Source organism: Phalaenopsis equestris, unplaced genomic scaffold (genome assembly GCF_001263595.1).
Source record: "Phalaenopsis equestris unplaced genomic scaffold, ASM126359v1 Scaffold000422, whole genome shotgun sequence".
Taxonomy (NCBI): domain Eukaryota; kingdom Viridiplantae; phylum Streptophyta; class Magnoliopsida; order Asparagales; family Orchidaceae; genus Phalaenopsis; species Phalaenopsis equestris.
Genome location: NW_018164863.1, coordinates 741,760 through 761,333, shown reverse-complemented (window position 1 = coordinate 761,333; position 19,574 = coordinate 741,760). Strand labels below are relative to the sequence as shown.

The window sequence follows — 19,574 nt, the reverse complement described above, 5'->3', positions numbered from 1 at the left end:
AGTAGAATCAATACGAGAATATAAAAGTTACAAGAGATGTAAAAATTTATATTCAATACAATAAGATATATTCTTGAATTAGAAATATAAATATTCTTTTGCTTGTAATACTTCATTAAAAAGTTGTTCATGTGCTTTGATGTCTTTGGTTGGTTTAGATTCAGTTTGATATAATTCGTACGTCTTATATACTTGTTGGAGGATATAAGGATTTCTCTTTAAAGGACTTTAGCACAAATCACTTTATTTTTCAATTGATATATATATATATATATATATATATATATATATTATCTTCAATTGGTCATCTAAGTTAATCAAAATCTCACTCTTTGCTACATCATTACTCAATATTAATAAGTTGCTCTACTTTTAGACATTTTTATTTCATAGTTGGATTACATCAATGATCAGCTTTAAGACCGTATATTTTTTTTTTGCTTTAGTTATGGATGCTCTTGCAGGACATTTATAGGAGGATGTACCTTAGTGTATCATTTTTGTTGATGATATCTTTCTTTTCGATAAAACTAGAGAAAGAGTTCAGGAAAAACTTTAATTATAGAGGTCTACATTGGAATCTAAAGGCCTTCATTTGAGTATATCTAAAACTAAACACATGAAATATAATTTTAGTAGTAGTAGATCTAGTAGTAGAGTTGTAAATATAAATGATCAAATCATTAAAAGGTGTGAACATTTTAGATGTCTCGGGTCTATTGTTTAAATTGATGGTGATATAGATGGGGAAGCTATATGGGGAAGCTATTAGTAGAACTATTAGTAGAATTCAAGTTGGTTAGTTGAAGTGGCGGAATGCTTTGAGCATATTCTGTGATAAAAAGGTATTGCTTAGACTTAAACAAAAAATTTCTAATATGGTTGTGAGACCTGCAATGTTTTATGGAATAAAATGTTGGCCTCTAAAAGAGAAGCATAAAGTTAAGTGTTGCTGAGATGAGAATGCTTGGGTTCATGAGTGGTTTGACATTTAAGAGACGAAATGTGAAATGAATGTATCCGTGAAAGGGTTGGTGTAGCTCCAGTGGAAGACAAGATTAGAAAGAGTCTTCTTAGATGGTTTGGTCATAATAAACACATGCTATTTCATGATCCAGTTAAGAGTAGTTGTTTTAGATTCGACTTATGTGATGAGAGGTAGAGGCAGACCTAAATAGACTTGGGCATATGGTATAAGAAAATTATATTAATTTACTAGAATTAAATGAAAATATGATACTCAAAAGGACAGAATGGAGATAAATGATTCATGTAGTGGCACTTAGTGGGATAAATGCTTGTTGTTGTTCTATTTGGAAAGATAAGGATATGATTATTTTTAGAGCCTTAATTACATGTGTGATAGTTCTAACAAATTGCTATCAATATGATTCATCAAACAAAGATTTTGAGAAAGCTTCATCTATTATTTGTGATGAACTAGAGCTTATCTATTTCTAAACTCTCTTGTAAGCCCATTAACAAAATAAATTACAAGTAAATCAATCTTCGGTAAATGATGCTTAGCTAAGTGACTTATAAATCTATCAAAGTATCATAAATATTTACTTATTTATAAAGCCTAATTTGTTCACATAATCAATCCTTCTATTCACCAAAGTATAAACTCTATAATTTAAGTTTATTTGTTGTGTTGGCTCACATTGATCTAGTTTCACTTGAAGCACTTCACTAAAAATCCAAAAAAAAAAAAAAACTTATTTATCATCTTTTATATTTTAAAAAATGACATAACATAACATAACACTCCCCAAATCTAAATTGCATTGTTATTTAAATGAAACTCTAAGTTGAGCACTAAATACACAATCTGACATGCAAAGTGTATGACCTTGCCTTTCCATATATGAAGTTCTTCGATGTAAGTTCAACCCTCTTTTAAAAAGTAAACTGCACCCATAAGTAGTTTCTTGTCCAAAAACATACTTATGGAATAAGCTGCTAAAACTATTGCAATTGATGAAATTGTTGTACCCATGGGAATGCGTCCATTATCTTTCCTGAGGAATGAAGCTTCGAAAATGGGAAGGTTTATGAGAACCAATGACCCACTAAGCAAGAATTGCAAAAACAGCGAGCTTAAAGCTCCACCTGCTTCATATATTATCACTCTTCCAATTCCTCCAACAAAGCAAAAGAGGTTGAGCATTGCTATTGTAGACAATATTGTAAACATTGGTGAAGTGGACCCAAACTCTATGATCTCTTTCTCATATCTCTTGGATGCCTCTTCATCAACCACCTTTGGCGTAATAACAAAGGCTAGATTTCTTATACCTATTAGCTTGAGAATTGTGTCCGCCAATGCGAAAAGGTATGAAGTTGTTCTCTTATATAACCATATTCTTTGTTCATTCCACCAAGCCTTCAATGTGTCACCATGAATTAGTGACTCCCACAAGCTAATAATATAACTTAATGCAATCACAAATGCAAATGGAATGAACCAAAAGCTGAATACCTACATTTAAAAAGAGAATATAAATTAGCATCATATTTTGTTTGATAATGCTTTTTACTTATTTGAAAGGAAAAAAAATGTTGTCGAAAAAGTTCGTGTAACAAAAAATTTGTTGTTTGTAAATGTTGTATTTAAAACAAAGTCTTAATGCCAAAAGAGAAACATAATAAATGAACGAACGTAAAGAGATTCAAAGGGAGAGGTGTACACACATTAGGGAATAAGAAAATTTCATTATGGAGGCAAATAGCAGGGATGATAACATAGATGAGGACTGGAATAGAGTTGATAGCCCATAAGCAATAGATGCTATATCCCATTTGAAGGCCAAGTTTTGTTCTTCCAAAGCCATAAAGGAAGGGACAATACTTTGAGAAGAAAATCTGAAGGTCACCTTCAGACCATCTCTTATGCTGTATCAGAACTTGGGGGAGTGTTGTAGGAGCAACGCCGAGGAAAGCCTCTCTTTTTGGATTAAAGTATACTTTGAAGGTCACCTTCAGACCATCTCTTATGTTGTATCAAAACTTGGGGGAGTGTTGTAGGAGCAACACCGAGGAAAGCCTCTCTTTTTGGATTAAAGTATACTGATTTCCAACCCCGACATTGAATTGCAAATCCAGTGATCACATCTTCTGTTGGACATCCATATTTCATACCCATCTGCACTCAAAACACATTTAGCTTGAGGCATTTAGAAGGAGATTATGATACATTTAGATCAATGTATTATTTACACATCTAATGGTTTATTACCCATAATTTCAAGCAAAAGAAGTAATAATAACCAAGAAAAAATATTTTTGAAAATAATTAGAATGATTTTGACAAGAAAAACTTGTGCTTGAAGGAGTACAAAACTTGAACTCGTGAATACAGGCAACTAAATGATTGAAAAAAAAATGTGTGTATACAAACCTCTTTTCCCCATTGGGTGTTCTCTTCATAGGAACAAGTTGCAAGAATCTTTGTTCTTTCCTCTAAAGTGCTAATACTTGCTTCTGTAATATGTGGTATTTCGCCTTTCAGCTCAATATTACTTAGTTCACTATATATTCTCCCATTCAGACAATCTCTTCTATGGAAACAACATGAACCTATGAAAAGTGGACCTCCTTGGCCATCTAGCCCTGGAAAATCCACCTTTTTTCAAGTAACACATTTGACAAAAAAAAGGTTTTAGCGAAAGAGCAAAAAATATAATTGACATATTTAAAAGGTCTTAGCGAAAGAGCAAAAAATATAATTGACATATTTAAATAGTACAAAAAAAATCATATTCTTTATTAATATCCATTTTATAGTGCTCTCTAATCTGAACTTAAGAAAATGCAATTTCTAATTTTCATTTTCCTTCATAGCAAATATAAATTCCTTAAGCTCTTAAGCTCTTACAAATGTTAAAACCCACCTGTTGAATGATGCGCAAGGAACTTGAATACAAGTCATGCTTGGTGGTGTTTTTATAGGTTTGAGGAAATTGCACAAAAGCATACTTGTGGCCTCTTTGTTCATCCATGAAGAAGCACAAAGCATCTCTGATTGATCCAACATTATTAGCATACATATCACAGTCAATAGTAAGAATGATTGGCCCATTACTTATCTTTGCAGAGACTCTTAACTGCATGTTTAATAATTATCTGGTTAGACATGGATGAAAATCTAGCAAAAAAGAAAAAAAATAAAAACTATTGTTTTAAAATATTTCAATATGTAATTACTATAAAGATGAGGAAAGCAATGTTCTTCTATTTATATTTTCAAAGCTACAAGTATTAAGTTGGTTTCAAAAAACAAGTGCATGTAAAGATCATACCAATGCATTCAGAGCCCCAGCTTTAAAATTATGATGATATGTTGGACGTTTTTCACGAGCCATATAAATGACTGTAGGCATTGCAAATCCATCAGAGTCTCGAGAATTTTGATCTCTTCCATCAATTAATATCTAAAAAAAGAAAAAAAGAGATTATTTTAAAAGTTACTAACTCCATTCATTCTTGATACTTTTTATTCTTCAATATTACTTTACTACTTTCAAATTTATATAAAGCTTTAAATGTCTTCCATACCTTGACAATGGCTTGGTGATCTTTAGAAGTTATTTTGGAGCTCCATTCTGAAAAGCCTTCATGCTCTGCCTTAATCTCTTTTGAAATGTCACCAATTTTTATAGCATTTTCAATCCGACTCTCCATATCTTTGTACAATTTCTACACCAGCAAAAAGATTCAGAGATAAAATAAAGTGTTGTGAATATTTTGGCACCAGCAAAATTTTGAAGTAAATTAAGAAAGCCTACTTCCATAGCAGTCCATTCTGAAAAACTCGGATCAAGTTCTGTGATTGATGATTTTGAGAAGAACAAAGAAGGTGACATGGGTTGGACATTGAACTTCTTACAGAAAGGAATCCAAGATTTTGCAAATCTTGATGCCTCAAGTAGGGCATAGAATGTGAAGATTGAACCACCATCATCAGATAGATAAACAGTCAGTTTCTCTGGTGGGTAGTCATACGCCAATACTGATAGAACTGTGTTAATAACTAATCTTGGGGGTTCTATGATGGGATCAGCAGTGCATATGAAAACATCTACACTAGGAAGTTTGTCTTCATACCTGTGAAATTGATATTTAAAACATAATTATTAATTTAGATAGAACGATGAAGAAATGATTTAAATTTTTCATGTTTAAAAACTTTTTTTAATGATAACTATACTTGCATTAAGTTATTGATAAAAAAAGCTAATATCAATTATTAGATCATCAAACTGAAGATGCTGCCAACTTTGGCTTCATATGAGATATTTAGCTTTACATAACATTTAAGTCAAAATAATAAACAGAAATTGAATATTGAGCTATGATAGTCAAGCGGTAAATACACCATAACGTTACATGCATCTTGAAATGGGCAACACTAATAAAAGAACTTATCACAAATTTTATGGTACCAAATACAATTAGAGAAAGAAAAAGAATGTCACACTAGAAAATTATATGCATTTTGCAATTAACAAATTTATGATGAATGTTTAGTCACTAATATGTCAAAAAAATATGTTGATTGAATAATTGCCACATTTTTTAGATGGACTTGCAAAAAACCAATGTGGTTTTGGGACAAAAAATATACAAACATTTTGGTGACAACCTATTATGTCATAACATAGCAAGGCATTTTTTTATGGTTTTGCAAAAATTTCATTATGAACAATACCAACAATAAGTTAATGTGGGATGAAATTGTGATAAAGTTGATCACAAGTTTGACATTTTTTTTATGGTTTTGCAAAAAAATTGCATTATGAACAATACCAACAATGAGTTAATTTGGGATGAAATTGTGATAAAGTTGATCACAAGTTTGTTAGAAATTATTGCAAATTTGATTTTTTATTGCACATTAGTTCCAAATTAGTCACAAACTTGTAGGATCCTTGAATTCATACACACAATATGCCATAGATAAATCATAATACTATATCAAATGTGGAAGTTAGTCACACACCTGTCATTTTTTTCATCACAAATTTAACAAAATCCTACATTATAATTTTACATTCAAATATTTAAAACATAGCTCACAACAATAGTGCCACAACTAACAATATTTTAACAATCATAGACAAAACAACCATAAAACAAGCATAAACTACATTTATAAATATTAGGATTATAAGCACAAACATAATATATAGACTATATCTTCATAAAAACAAACAATTTATAAATTACAAGTTAAATAATTATTTCTAGTCATAGAATACAATAAAAAATAATTATACTTTTTATCACGTCATAGCCTGCACCATCATTATAAACTTCTCCGTTATATAGGCCTTTCTCACGTAGATTATCCTCAACCTGATGAACTATAAATAATATAAAGTAGCTAGAGAATTGATTTTGTTCACCTTGAAAATATTCTACTCCACCTACTCTTGTAGTGCAAGTTGATGATGCAATAGCATTGTGAGTCATTACCCACTATTATTTAACTACATCTTTAAAAAGTAAGTCTGGCTGAAATCAGAGGTGGGTTAAGTAGGTGTAAACTCATAAACTTTATAAGCTAAGTGACAAAGGGTGCTTGGTTGGTGTCTTGATAGGAAGGGAGACTGACTGACTAAGAATATTAGTGTTAGACATTAGTTATTCATAGACATCAAGTGATGCTTAACAAAATAATATTAGAAGTTAAGTAACAATAGATGCTCAATTCACTTAACAGGAGAAAAGATTAGGAGACTAAGAGAACAAGCATCAAACATCGATGTTTAGCATATATTGAAAGCATACCATTGGCAAGCATCATATGATGATTGATATTGATTGGCAAACATAAAGTAATAGTATGTAGTTCAACTGATTATTCTCTTTACAGAAGAGAAGATTAGGTGAGCTAAAGGACATGCTTTGAACATTTGTGATTGATAGATGTTGATTGTTAGTCATTAGTAAACATCAAACATTAGTTAATAAAAAGATTATATATCTAGCAAAGGCAAGTGGTCAACTTAGTCGTTGATGTAGGGCAACGAATAAGACATATGATGAATGTTGATTGCAAATAGATGTTTAAAATATGTGGCTAGTAACATCTAATGCCAATGGCTAAGAGATGATATATGTCGCTTGTCCGCTATCCAAATAAATCATCAATCAATGTTCAATAGAAAAGCTTAAAAGTTGGGGAAAGCGATGCTTGTTTGCTCTCTTGATAAAAGGGGTTACCAAATGTTTGAGAAGAAATATTAACATGTATTGAATGACGAACATTGTATGTTAGCCATTAACACGCATTAGACAATGGCTGATGGAGAATGTTAAACGGCTAACGAGAATGAGTAGTTTAGTTAGTTGTAAGACTGATCAAAGGAGAAATTGGATGATAAAAAATTTTGATTTTACAAGTTAACCGTCGATATATGTCCAATGTTGACCTTTAAAATACATCAGATGATGGTTGATGGAGAACATCGAAAGTCGGTCAGTCAACTTTGGTTATAGTAGCAGAATCTTTCTATAAATGTAGATGTTAGACCAATCTATCTTACCATCTTAGACATCATATTCCTCTCTTTGAAACACATGTTTAGTTAATAAGCATGTAAAGTTACAATCTTTTGTTTCCTCAAATGGCCTCAAAAATTTTTTAACTATGCTTTCAAATGTCTAATTTGGATCATTTTCAAAATCTAAGTTAAAATATTCTCATCAAAATTAAAACATAAAATGTTAAGAAAAAAATAAATTTATTTTAAAAAATATATAAACCCGAACAGTCTAACCCAAGCGCTAGCGCGCATTTTCTGTCCGGACACCTGACGTAGCTCCTACGTGCGGCGCATGTTATTCGTGAGTTATTTTCAAGTTATTTCTGAATTATTTTTAATAATCCCGAAATAACCCAGAAATAACCCAAAAATAAAGACCGCGGGTTATTTCTGGATTATTTGGGATTATTGAAAATAATTCAAGAATAACCTGAAAATAACTCATGAATACCCTTCAACGCATGTAGAGCTACGTCAGGAGTCCGCACAGAAAAATTTTTGCAAGCGCTAAGGCCGAGGAAGAATTAAAAAAACAAATTTATTTTAATAGACACATAAGTCAACAATTTTATTAAAATATCGTAAAAATAAAGGCGGAGACAGGTAATAAGGCCAAGGGAGACAGTAACAAAAATAATAAATAAATAATATAAGTATGCATAAGTTGACAAACGACAAGATCTGCGTTTGATTTGTTTTATTTTATTTATACTTCCGTGTTTGATTTGTTTGGGCGTATCAAAATAATGTTTTTTTTGGAAGATTTACATACAATCAACTCAATTATTAAGTATTTACATATCTACCACCTATCTTTCCTATGATTTCATATTTTTAAAATTTAAATTATTGTATTTTTTATGTGATTGAATGATTTGGATGGTTTAATTATAAAATTAAAATTTAGATATTAGATATGCAAATACATAAGAATTGGGTGGTATGAATGTAATGTAAATGCCGTTAAAACTAATTAAATTAGCTCAATTAGCTAAATGCCTAAATTTCTATATATTAACATATCTAACACCTAAATTACAATTTTTACATAGACATGCTATCTTATCTATTCATAAAAAATGTGTAGTTCACTTTTGAAAGGTTAAAATAATTATATTTTTGGCATAGACAAAAAAGATTAGGGTAATATAAACATAACAAGTAAATTTTAGATGTTTGATATGCAAATAAAATTAAAATGTAATATGATTTGTAGATAATTCAGTACCTTACCTATAAGACAAATTATTGCACATATATAAATAAATTGCAAGTAATATATCTGAAGCATAAAAAATTTATGAAAAAAATTTATGCAGAACAGAAACTATCAATTTTAGCCAACTTAAAAAATACTTTTACTGATCTGAATCAAGGAATTGCAAGTTGGTTATTTTCTCATAACTAAAAAAGCTATAAATATAATACATCAGACTTAAATCTAAGGAATTCTTCCATAACCTTCTTGGTAAGAGGGAGGATAAAGTACCGAATACGCAGTGTTTGATGGATGTCATATAGAGGAGTAAATTTGAGTTTCGATTTGACTCATAATATCTGACTAAACTCTGATCATCCTTTAACGTAAACTGATCCAGATCCAAATCTAATCTAACATATTTAGCTTAGCTTAAGAAGAAAATACGTCAAACAGATTTAACATAAGTTAGATATCTTTATCACATGGGTTGTTCGGACGCAGCTCGTGTTCTGACTTCGGACATAATATTTTCTCATTCATATCAGATCTATGGGAGAGAGGGAGGGAGGGATACCTGTGAGAGAGCCTGTCCTTGAAGGTATAGCGGTAAATGGGGTTCCAACGAACGGAGAGAGTGAGAATCCAGTAGAAGCCGAACCAGAGCTCGGCGGCAAACATGGCCATCCACGCCCACCTCCCCTTCTCTCCGGCCTCAGGCAAGTGCGAGATCCTGTACACCCAAATCATGAGCAGTCCCAGTAGCATTGACCCCACGTACAGCCACCACCACGCCCTTCTCCTCCCCTCTTTCATCTCAAACAGACCACCTTCCATTCTCTTAATCTCTCTTCGTTCCTCTCTGTAATTACTCTGTACCCCTTCTCCCCCTCTCCAGGAGTTTATAAGGTGCTTCGGACTATATGTTGCTGTACATGGCGGGGTGGAATGCCGGGCTGAGAGGGAAGGGTGGAATGCCGGGTTGAGAGGGAAAAAATATAGATGGCCACTTGACACATGATATCCTATCATTCAACTAAGTTAAAATTTAAGTAAATGTTCGAGCCATTAATTATATTCTCTAAATTCATAATCATATGCCTACGGATCAATTTCGAGTTCGAAAAAAATCGATTCATAATTTTGGCTCGAAGCTCGGCTTAATTTTTTTTATCTGATCTCGCTCCTAACTGAAATTAGAGCTAATGTTAGAGCGATTAACGATCTTTGAGAGTCCTAGCTGAGAGGGTCAAGTCTGTGAAATTGGTCCTGGGTAAATTTAAATTTAACTAATGATTAGATCAAAGAAAATCTTAACAGCTGGAAAATTTTAATCCGAACTGGTAAATCTTTAATTGTTTAAGTGTAGTTAAAATTAATTAGTGTGATGGTTAGCCAACTTTCATTAGGTACTTGACAGCTGACAAATAATTAACGATTAAATGATATCATTTTGTAAGTTAAAATTTTCATTACTTATAAATAATATATTTAAATTATATCCGACGAAAAATTAAAATAAAACAAATGACATGATTATGATGATGATAATCTAGTTTTAATTTTTTTAATTATACATAAAAAATTTGATCCCGAGCAGAACTGAAGGTCTAAATAAAACAAATTTAGCTGAGAGGGTCAAATTTGTGAAACAGGACCCGGGTAAATTTAAATTTGAAAAATGATTAGATCGAAGAAAATCTCATCAGCGGGAAAATTTTTATCCGAATTGGTAAATTATTAATAGTTTACGTAGTTAAAAATAATTAGTCTTTTTTCTGTGATGATTATTCAACTTTCATTAGGTATTTGACAGATGACAAATATTACTAATTAAATGATATCATTTAGTAAATTAAAATTTTCATTACTTATAAGTAATATATTTAAATTATATCCGTAATGTATAAAAAAATTAGAATAAAACAAATGACATGATTTTGATGATTATAATCCGCTTTTAAATTTTTTTAACTGGACATAAAAATGTGATCCAAAGCTGAACTGTCGGTCTAGAAGGAAAGAGTACGACAAAGGAGGGCCAAGGGAACGATGACCATATGAACCGCTTATGTGACCGATTAAAGTTGACCATGCCATGGCCAGTGAGACCAAAACCGATCGAACCACTATGCTGACCAAAAACGAGTAAACGAAACAAGAACTAACTATTTAGACAAAAACAAGACAAAGGAATATCCGAGCTAACTATCACATGAGAGTCGATCTAAGGAATATCCAATTCCCAACATCTACAATTATCTCAGAGATATCCAAAGGGCCCTCATCTGGGTCAAGGATCAAGAGTCGAGCTAAGAGTGTCAAAAATTGACCTGACACACTAACATGACTCAAAAAATTCGGATTATGGTTGACCCAAATATTTTTTTGAGTCGAATTCGGGTTGAACCTGAAAACCCAAACATGACTCGATTAAGCATAAAAGTTCGGTCTGGGTTCAGGTTAGAGGGTCAAGCTCAGGTTTAGGTCTTAATTTTCGACCTGTTTATTATACGGGTCATGTTCGGATTAACCCTATTCGAGTCGGGTCATTCTCGGATCGGACTCGAACCCAACTGTCTAACCCGAATTGACACCTCTAAGCTGGGCCATATGAACCAACCAACTCAAGTTGACTAAGCTTTGCCGACCAAGCTGTTCTCATCAAGTCGAGTGGAACTTAGCCGACCGAGCTAATCTTGTTTACCATAAGCTAATTAAGCCTATATAGTACAACCCTCTTTAAAGCAAGGACAAAAATGTACCTAAATCACATTGTACCCTATAAATAAGGATATCTTTTATGAATAAAACATGATGTGTTATTGTTCATTATTGTTTCTCCACTCTCTTTACATATAATCTATTTCTTAAGTGTGATTCACGGTCAAATCAAAATTTAACATCTTAAAATGTGTGGCAAATGTTGATCATGCCACAAATAAGAAGTGAAAGTAACCCAGGGAAAAGAAACCCACAACAAAGACACCTACAACATGGAGTTCGTCGTAATGTTTGTAAGTCAATAAATCAAGGAGTTGGGGGATTATAAGTTAGATGTGACCCGAGACGCTCTGACTCGTGGATGAGATCTACACCCTCAAGAGGAAGGGTCAACACCCAATGAACAAAGAGTAATGTCAAACCTACAAAGAAAAGATGACTCATAGTACTTTAATTGTGTTAGGTAGGCACCGATTGATCGATGTTAGTTCGAGTGTATTGAGATGCCCTGATAACCTTAGAATGGGTTCTCTCGGCAAATCTCTGAGACCAAACCTTCGAAGATACTTAAGATCCCGACACTGGAGTCCTACAAGGGGAGAACATATCTGATAGAGCACATATCCTTGTTTGAGTCTACCGTGTATTTGCTAAGGATCACTGATGCATTGAAATATCATCTCTTTTTTAACATGATGAGGGATTCAGCTCTGAAGGTATGATTTGGTAGAGATTCTCTACTCCCTTGCTTTAATTGTATTTTGTCGTTGTTGTTCCAACCTTTCATAGAATAAAAGACTAGTCTTTGAGGGAAAGTGTGCTAAACTCGGAATTTGTTTAGGTGCTACGTTTTCTTATTTTTATTTCAATTTTGGTTTATGTTTTTGAAGTTATTTTTGGGGGAGTTCATCCTCTTATTTTGCTTCTGAAGTACGGGGATTCATGGAGGTGGGTTTTGGAAAGTTTGGAAAATTCTCTATTGAGGAGTAAACAAGCAACAAAAGTCTGTTTTATTGTTTTTGTTGAGTCATTTTAAAGTTCTATATGTGTTTCTTAGGAGGACGAAGAATTTGAAAGAAGCTAGCCATTCAAGTTTGTTTTCTTGGTTTTTTTTAGTATAGGTTTTTTGAGGAGAAAGAAGAAATTGAAAGAAGCTAGCCAATGAAGTTTGTTTTCTTCATTTTGTTGAAGCATTCTAAAATGTCTAGAAGTGAAGAGACAAAAAATTTAGTAGATGAACATGATAAGGTCCACTCATGTTATATTGTCATATAAGTTCTTATAAGTTCTATAAAGTTCTATACAGTGCATGGACTTCTTATCATATCCTTAGCTCATTTACTTTATAACATTTCCCCTCCATTAAATTTTCATTGTTTTTCACAAATGCTATTAATAGGAAATGTAAGGTACAACCAATGGTGAAGTAACTATTTATCTTCTAATAAAAAAATAGATATAACTGAATTTCGCTCAACTAATCTTTTATTACGATGAATCTGATGATTTAATATAAGATGTCAAGTGTAAAGACATCTGATACCCTTTCAATTTGAAATCATGATAATTGTGTGGTTTGTATGAACCCCCCTTCATTTTTTATGTGATTTTCTTACATGTTTTATTGCAAGATTGGTAGAAGGAACTTTAAATTGCTAGATTAACATTTGAATCATATATATGTCTGCTAATTACACTAGCAAATGGGCAATACAAGAGACAACACATCATCCGCTACATGGGAAAAAGAGAGATCAAATATTTTTTGTGATATATGTTTAAAATAAATTAACTTAGGAGATAAACCAACAACACATTTCAACAAAGAAGATTGACATAACAATACAAAAAAATTTTCAAGAGAGAACCGGAAGAGCATATGGTCATACTCAATTAAAGAATAAATGAGAAAAATTAAAAAAAATTGAAAATTTTTGAAAGAACTCAAAAGAGAATCTACTGGACATGGTTGGTATCAAACTAAAATGTTCATAGATGCGTCAAGAGATTGGTATAAGGAGAAACTGGAGGTCTGATCAATTTTTACACATTTGTATTTCTACTTCATTTACACTTATAATTTTTATACATAACTTTTTCTTTCGATTTTATCACTGACATGTTATTCCAAATGCTAAGAAATTTAAGTTTGGTGGAATCGAACTTAAACTAGAAGATAAGCTTGACCTTATGTTCGGTGGCATTGTTGTTAATGGTGATATTTCTTTGACTCTGCAAGGTTTGCAAGAGCCTAGAGAGAGCCCACTTGATCATATTCAAATATCACCGCATGAAAGAAATGAACATAGCATATCTAGTTGTGTTTGGACCCCTGCTTCTTTAAAGGCAAGGATGGTTCAAATTAAAAAAAAATATAAAATCCTATGCATCTGAGAACTCGAATATCAGAGCTAGTTACAACATGAACAAACTTATCATCTGAGGCCAAAACTGCACATCTGTCTTTGTCCATTCCTGGTGTAATAAAAATATTAGAGTAGACACAATAAGTCTATGAAGATATTCCCTTATGTATCTACTCATTGAAGCTAATTGAGGATCTTAAAAAGAGGGATGTTTTCGCGTCCATGGAAATTGAGAGGAGGGTTAATTACTTGCGATTCTTCGACAAAAATTGCAATGATTGAGTAATTTTATCCTATGTCTTTTGAGTGGAACAGACTTGATATTTTTGTCTGTAACTACTTTTGAGGTGTATTTTTTGGGAGAATAAATGTTTGTGATATTAGTTGTGTTTGTGATGTATGTTAGCGGAACTATTATTTATAATTTGAGACCCTTTAATATTTTATGTTGACACACTGTGATACTTCATTAATACTTGTGATCTTGTTCTCTGAAATACTGATTGCGAAAAAGATTTTTTGTAATAATATTAAAAATTTTACAGCTATGAATCCCAATGATAGAGCACGTTGAGCGCATTGCCAAAAAAATAAATCCATAATTGTATGTATGCTTATGGAGTATTACGAATCATACATCTCTCGCAGTCCATGTATGATGTCGGGTGGGTAAATGAATTGCTTCTGGGTCATCCAATGAGATTCCATAATATGTTTCGTATGAGTCAAGTAATCTTTATTGATCTTTTGAACAGATTGAACAATAGTGATGATCTTCATGGCTCATCTAGAATGACTTCAAAGGAGGTATTAGCCACAACCCTTTACATTTTATCACATAATGAATCTATAAGATCAGCTTGTGAGAGGTTTCAACACTCATCTAAAACCATCAATAGATATTTTTCTATTGGTGCGAATGCCTTGCTAAGTATGTCTTTTGAAGTTATTAAACTTGAAGATCCAACCTTTAGAAATATTCCTCGAGAAATATGATGTCATCATCGATATATGTCATACTTCAAGGTCTATTAAAATTCTTTTTAGGCATTCTTATAAAAATAAATGTAATTTTCTAATTTTATTTGATTATGATTTGATATAGTATTGTATTGGGACTGTTTATGGGCACATGTTCATGCATATGTGTCAAATGCTGATAAGATTGCATACATTGGTCTTTGTGGTTCACCCACGCATAATTTAATGTTAGTGTGATTTTAATATGTGTTTTACCTTTGTCATGACCAGTTGGGAGAGTATTGCTCATGATAGGCCTATCTTCAAGTTTGCAAAATGATCTCAACAACAAAACTTTCCCTTGCCGCCTCAAGGCTTGTTAACTCTTAAGTATAACTTCTATTAACTTTGAATAGATTAACTCATTGTTGAATGTCATAACAGGAAAATGATATTTAGTAGATGCCAGTTATCCATTACAACAGGACTTTCTTAAATCATTTTCCAACACAAGATATCACATTCCAAACTTCTAGAGGGCTAGTCAAGTTGTTCGGGGAAAAAAAGAAATGTTTAATAAGCGACATTCGTCATTACGGGGTTCGATTGAGAGGGTCTTTGGAGTTTGGAAAAAAAATGAGTTATTCTACGAAATATGCCATTATATTCTTCCGAGAAACATGTTAAATTTGTCGTTGCAGCAACGACACTTCATAATTACATACAAATCCGTCCTTCACATTTCGGCGTTGACCTTGTAAGTGTAAATGAGAATGAAGTAGTGCCTTCTGAAGCATATGAATATCACTTGGGTGAACTGATGATGGAAACCGATGATGATATTATGAGCTCTTGCGTAGGTGCTAATGAGATGGCTGAGTTACTAGAACATATCACGGACTTTAGTTAATTCACAAATTAATATTCATAAGGTCAAATTAATATTCATATGGATGAATTAGTTACTGAAGTGACAGTGGATGAATTAGCATATTGTTTTAATACACACTTTTTACTAATTTAGGTGTGATATTGCTGAGAGTAATTGCATATTTTGAGAACATGCTGGGCAATTTTCTTTTGTTACTCATGGCAGAACCAACTGAAGCATATTTTTGGCTTTTTCAGCATTCCTTTGTTGAACTCAAGCTAACTTATGATGCAATGCTCGACACATAATATTGTAAAAGGAAGTGTAGTTGCCTCCCCTCCTGTGGGACATCGATTATAAATTTATATTTGGAAGATATCCATGCATGCCACTCAATTCTAATGTATTTGCATATCTAACACCTGAATCACATCAGAAAATGTGTGGGTGTTGAAGAGCCGCAAGCACAGATTAAAAAATAAAGTTTGGGATGCAAGGAAATGATAGTTTTGGTGTTTGGTATGTACTTACATATAAATTGTGTGTTATGTAAGGAAATGAGCAAAAATATGCAATTCTTTTTTCCTCGAGGTGAAGCCATTCGCTGCTTTGGTAATATGGTCCACAAGCTGGATTTGCATGTGAATATGCAGGTTTTAGCTTATGTTGTCTTCCTCTATTTCTACCTTTTAAGGAATTGAACAGAAACATCTTTGTCCTGAAGAAGTCTCGCTACAGCTGGGAACCAATGTAGTGCTGAGGCGTTGGATGTTTATATATCCTGCTGATTTGTTAGACATTTAATTCTCTATTAATCATTTCTTTGATTTGTCTTTGTTGATATGCCCAGGCTTATGAAAATACACAATGATTTTGTGTTATGAGTGTAAATGCCCCCTTCTAAAATGAAAAGCTGGAATTTGCGTGGTGAATGTGGAAGTATATACATGATATTTCTGCTTTGTCTGCTTAGTCACGTTATGTGCATTATTTATACTTGGTATTTCTAAGTTATTGGACTCTGATGATTATTGAGGAGACACTGTCTTTGGACTTGATATAAATAGGAAGTTTGCATTTTAGTAGTTAACTTTAGTGTATCATTAGAAAAGCTAATCATTTGGATGTGAAGTTTTTACGGTTCTGATGGGCTGCTTTTAAAGTTAGTTTGTGAGGATTTGGTGCTTTTAAAATTTGTTTTTAGGCTGCCTCTCTCTCTCTCTCATCACTCTTACATAGTGACATCTAGTTGAGCTTATTTTGGAGCCCATATCATGTTTTAACTGACTGTGTTCTGGAAGAGCTGAAAGCAGAATGTTCCTTTCATCAACAAATGTTTACAGGCTCAAGAAAATTCAATTGAACTCTATTTACTGAATTTTATTATATTCCTCAAAATTCAATAAAAGAGAAATATGTCTCTGTCTTTCACTAGAACTTTTATTGATTTGGATATACCTCTATTATGATGTTGTGAGTAAATACAATTTTATAAATTCTCAACAATTTTTTTCCCAGAAACCACTTTCAGAACAGAGTTTTCCAATTATTTTAAACTAAACTATGTTTATATACTTAGAGGTATTACAATTATTATATCAATAGACAACACTTTTAGAGTTGTATTTTTCAAAAAAACAATTGTTTCCGAAACACGAGCTTCTGAATAGTAGATTTTCAATAGTAGCTTCTGAAAACAATTTTTCTATAGCCACAACTAAAACAAATGCATTCTAAATCTAGCTCCTCCAAGCTCAAGCCACCATAATGATTTTTTGGTTTACGAGGAATTTTGTAAGAGATCAATTCCTTTATAAGATAAATTAATTTATTTAACTTGCAGAAAACTAAAAATATTTTATATTTTTAAGAAAAAAAAATTTATAAAGCTTACTAAAAAAAATGATCCAAAATAACTCATTTGCTATTGTTTCCCATATTTATCACACAAACAACTTTAACATAAATTTATTCAAATTCAAATAACATAAGAGAAAAGACACTCAAATCGTAAACTTAAAGCAGAGCACACAAACACTCAAACCAACAAATATTTCACATGACACACTATTCGATAACATTATTCAATGATGAGGGAAAAAAAAAAGAAAAAAGAAAAAAAAGTCAAAAAAAAACCCGAATAGTTGTTCCCTCTTAAGGATTAGAGGTTGCATTTGCCTGAAACACTCCTCCACAACAATACTTGTCGTAACAGTAACCAGGACAACAACCTTCTTGCGAAGGAGCTGAACAACAATTGGAGAAGTAACATATATCATCACAACAGTCATCATCACAACATGCAATCACACAGCTCAATGAACTCAACATCAAAATAACAACAATTAGTATGGCCAATAGAGAGATGGATCTCTTCATCTTCACTATTTGATCTCTCAAATCCCTTTTCAAGCTTTTATCTTTCCTATACCCGATTTGGTCCTTTTATAGCCCCTCATTTATGCCATCCATTTATTTGTTTATTTATTTATTCAATATTTACATGCATATCACTCCATTCATATATATTTATATATTTAATGCCTAAACTTTAATTTTTACATGTATGCCGCCTTGCCTATGAATAATAAAATGTATTCGACTTTTTCGGAGTTCAAATAATAATATTTTTGATGTGATATAAAATATTTAGGTTGTATAAATCTAAAGTCAAAGTTTGGGCATCAGATATGTAAATACATAAGAATGTAATGGTATGTATGCAAATGCCCCTTTTCCTAATTTGTTTTTTGGTCAGGATTTGACAGCAAATGGCAAAATATTTGAAGACTCCGCCGTTTTCATCACACATAAACAATATATTTAAATCATACTCGTCATGTATAAAAAAAATTAGAATAAAACAAATGACATGATTTGGATGACGATAATCTAATTTTAAATTTTTTTAATCATACTCGTCATGTAATCTAGAGCAAAACTGGCGTTCAGAACGAAAGAGTATGACAAAGGAGAGCCCAAATGACCATAGGACCTGCATGTGTGACCAATTGAAATTGACTATGCCAAAGCCAGTAAGACCAAAGATGATCAAACCACTACAGTCCAAAAACGACTGAATGGTACAAGAATAAATCATTCAGACAAAAACAAAACAAAGGGATATCCGAGCCAACTATCACAGAAGTGTCGATCTAAGGAAAATTCAGTTCATAAGCATTTCCAACCATCTCAGAGTTATCGAGATGGTTGAATATCCGAGCCAACTATCACTAGTGGTGAATTAACTATTTAACTTCTAATAAAAAAAATAGATATAACTAAATTTCACTCAACTAATCTTTTATTATGATGAATCTGATGATTTCATATAAGATGTCATGTGTAAGGACATCTGATGCCCTTTCAATTTGAAATCATAATAATTGTGTGGTTTGTATGAACACCCCTTCATTTTTTATGTGATTTTCTTACATGTTTTATTGCGAGATTGGTAGAAGGAACTTTAATTTGCTAGATTAACATTTGAATCATATATATGTCTGCAAATTATACTATCAAATGTGCAATACAAGAGATAACACATCATCCGCTAAATGGGAAAAGATACAACAAGTATTTTTTGTGATATATATGTTTAAAATAAATTGACTTAGGAGATAAACTAACAACACATTTCAACAAAGAATACTGACATGACATTACAAAAGAATTTTCAAGAGAGAACCGGAAGAGCATATGGTCATATTCAATTAAAGAATAAATGAGACCAATTAAAAAAAGATTGAAATTTTTTGAAAGTATTCAAAAAAGAATCTATCGGACTTGGTTGGGATCAAACTAAAATGTTCATAGATGCATTAGCAGATTGGTAGAAGGAGAAACTGGAGGTCTGATCAATTTTTACACTTTTGTATTTCTACTTCATTTACACTTATAATTTT

The 19,574-nt window shown here is 32.1% G+C and overlaps 1 protein-coding gene across 2 annotated transcripts; it reads right to left on the bottom strand.

Moving 5' to 3' along the window:
• Positions 1-1,704: 1,704 nt before the first annotated feature.
• Positions 1,705-9,739, bottom strand: LOC110027324 (cellulose synthase-like protein E6). Of its 2 annotated transcripts, none has more exons than XM_020728698.1 (9): positions 9,326-9,739; positions 4,788-5,106; positions 4,558-4,698; positions 4,302-4,433; positions 3,894-4,106; positions 3,401-3,625; positions 3,010-3,145; positions 2,695-2,906; positions 1,705-2,482 (listed from the first exon to the last, which is right to left on the bottom strand). In XM_020728698.1, exons 1-9 carry the CDS (start codon positions 9,583-9,585, stop codon positions 1,889-1,891), a joined length of 2,232 nt encoding a protein of 743 aa, XP_020584357.1. In that variant the 5' UTR covers positions 9,586-9,739; the 3' UTR covers positions 1,705-1,888. The 2 variants fall into 2 exon arrangements, with proteins under 2 accessions (XP_020584357.1, XP_020584358.1); XM_020728699.1 differs by having other exon boundaries at positions 2,695-2,924; positions 3,028-3,145.
• Between the last annotated feature and the right edge of the window lie 9,835 nt (positions 9,740-19,574).

Excerpts from the sequence above, each read along its gene's own strand:
- LOC110027324 (XM_020728698.1), bottom strand. The coding sequence starts at position 9,585 with ATGGAAGGTGGTCTGTTTGAGATGAAAGAGGGGAGGAGAAGGGCGTGG. Across the intron at positions 4,434-4,557 it reads ATCACCAAGCCATTGTCAAG|ATATTAATTGATGGAAGAGA; the intron begins GTATGGAAGACA and ends TTCTTTTTTTAG. Across the intron at positions 3,626-3,893 it reads CCTTGCGCATCATTCAACAG|GTGGATTTTCCAGGGCTAGA; the intron begins GTGGGTTTTAAC and ends ACTTGAAAAAAG.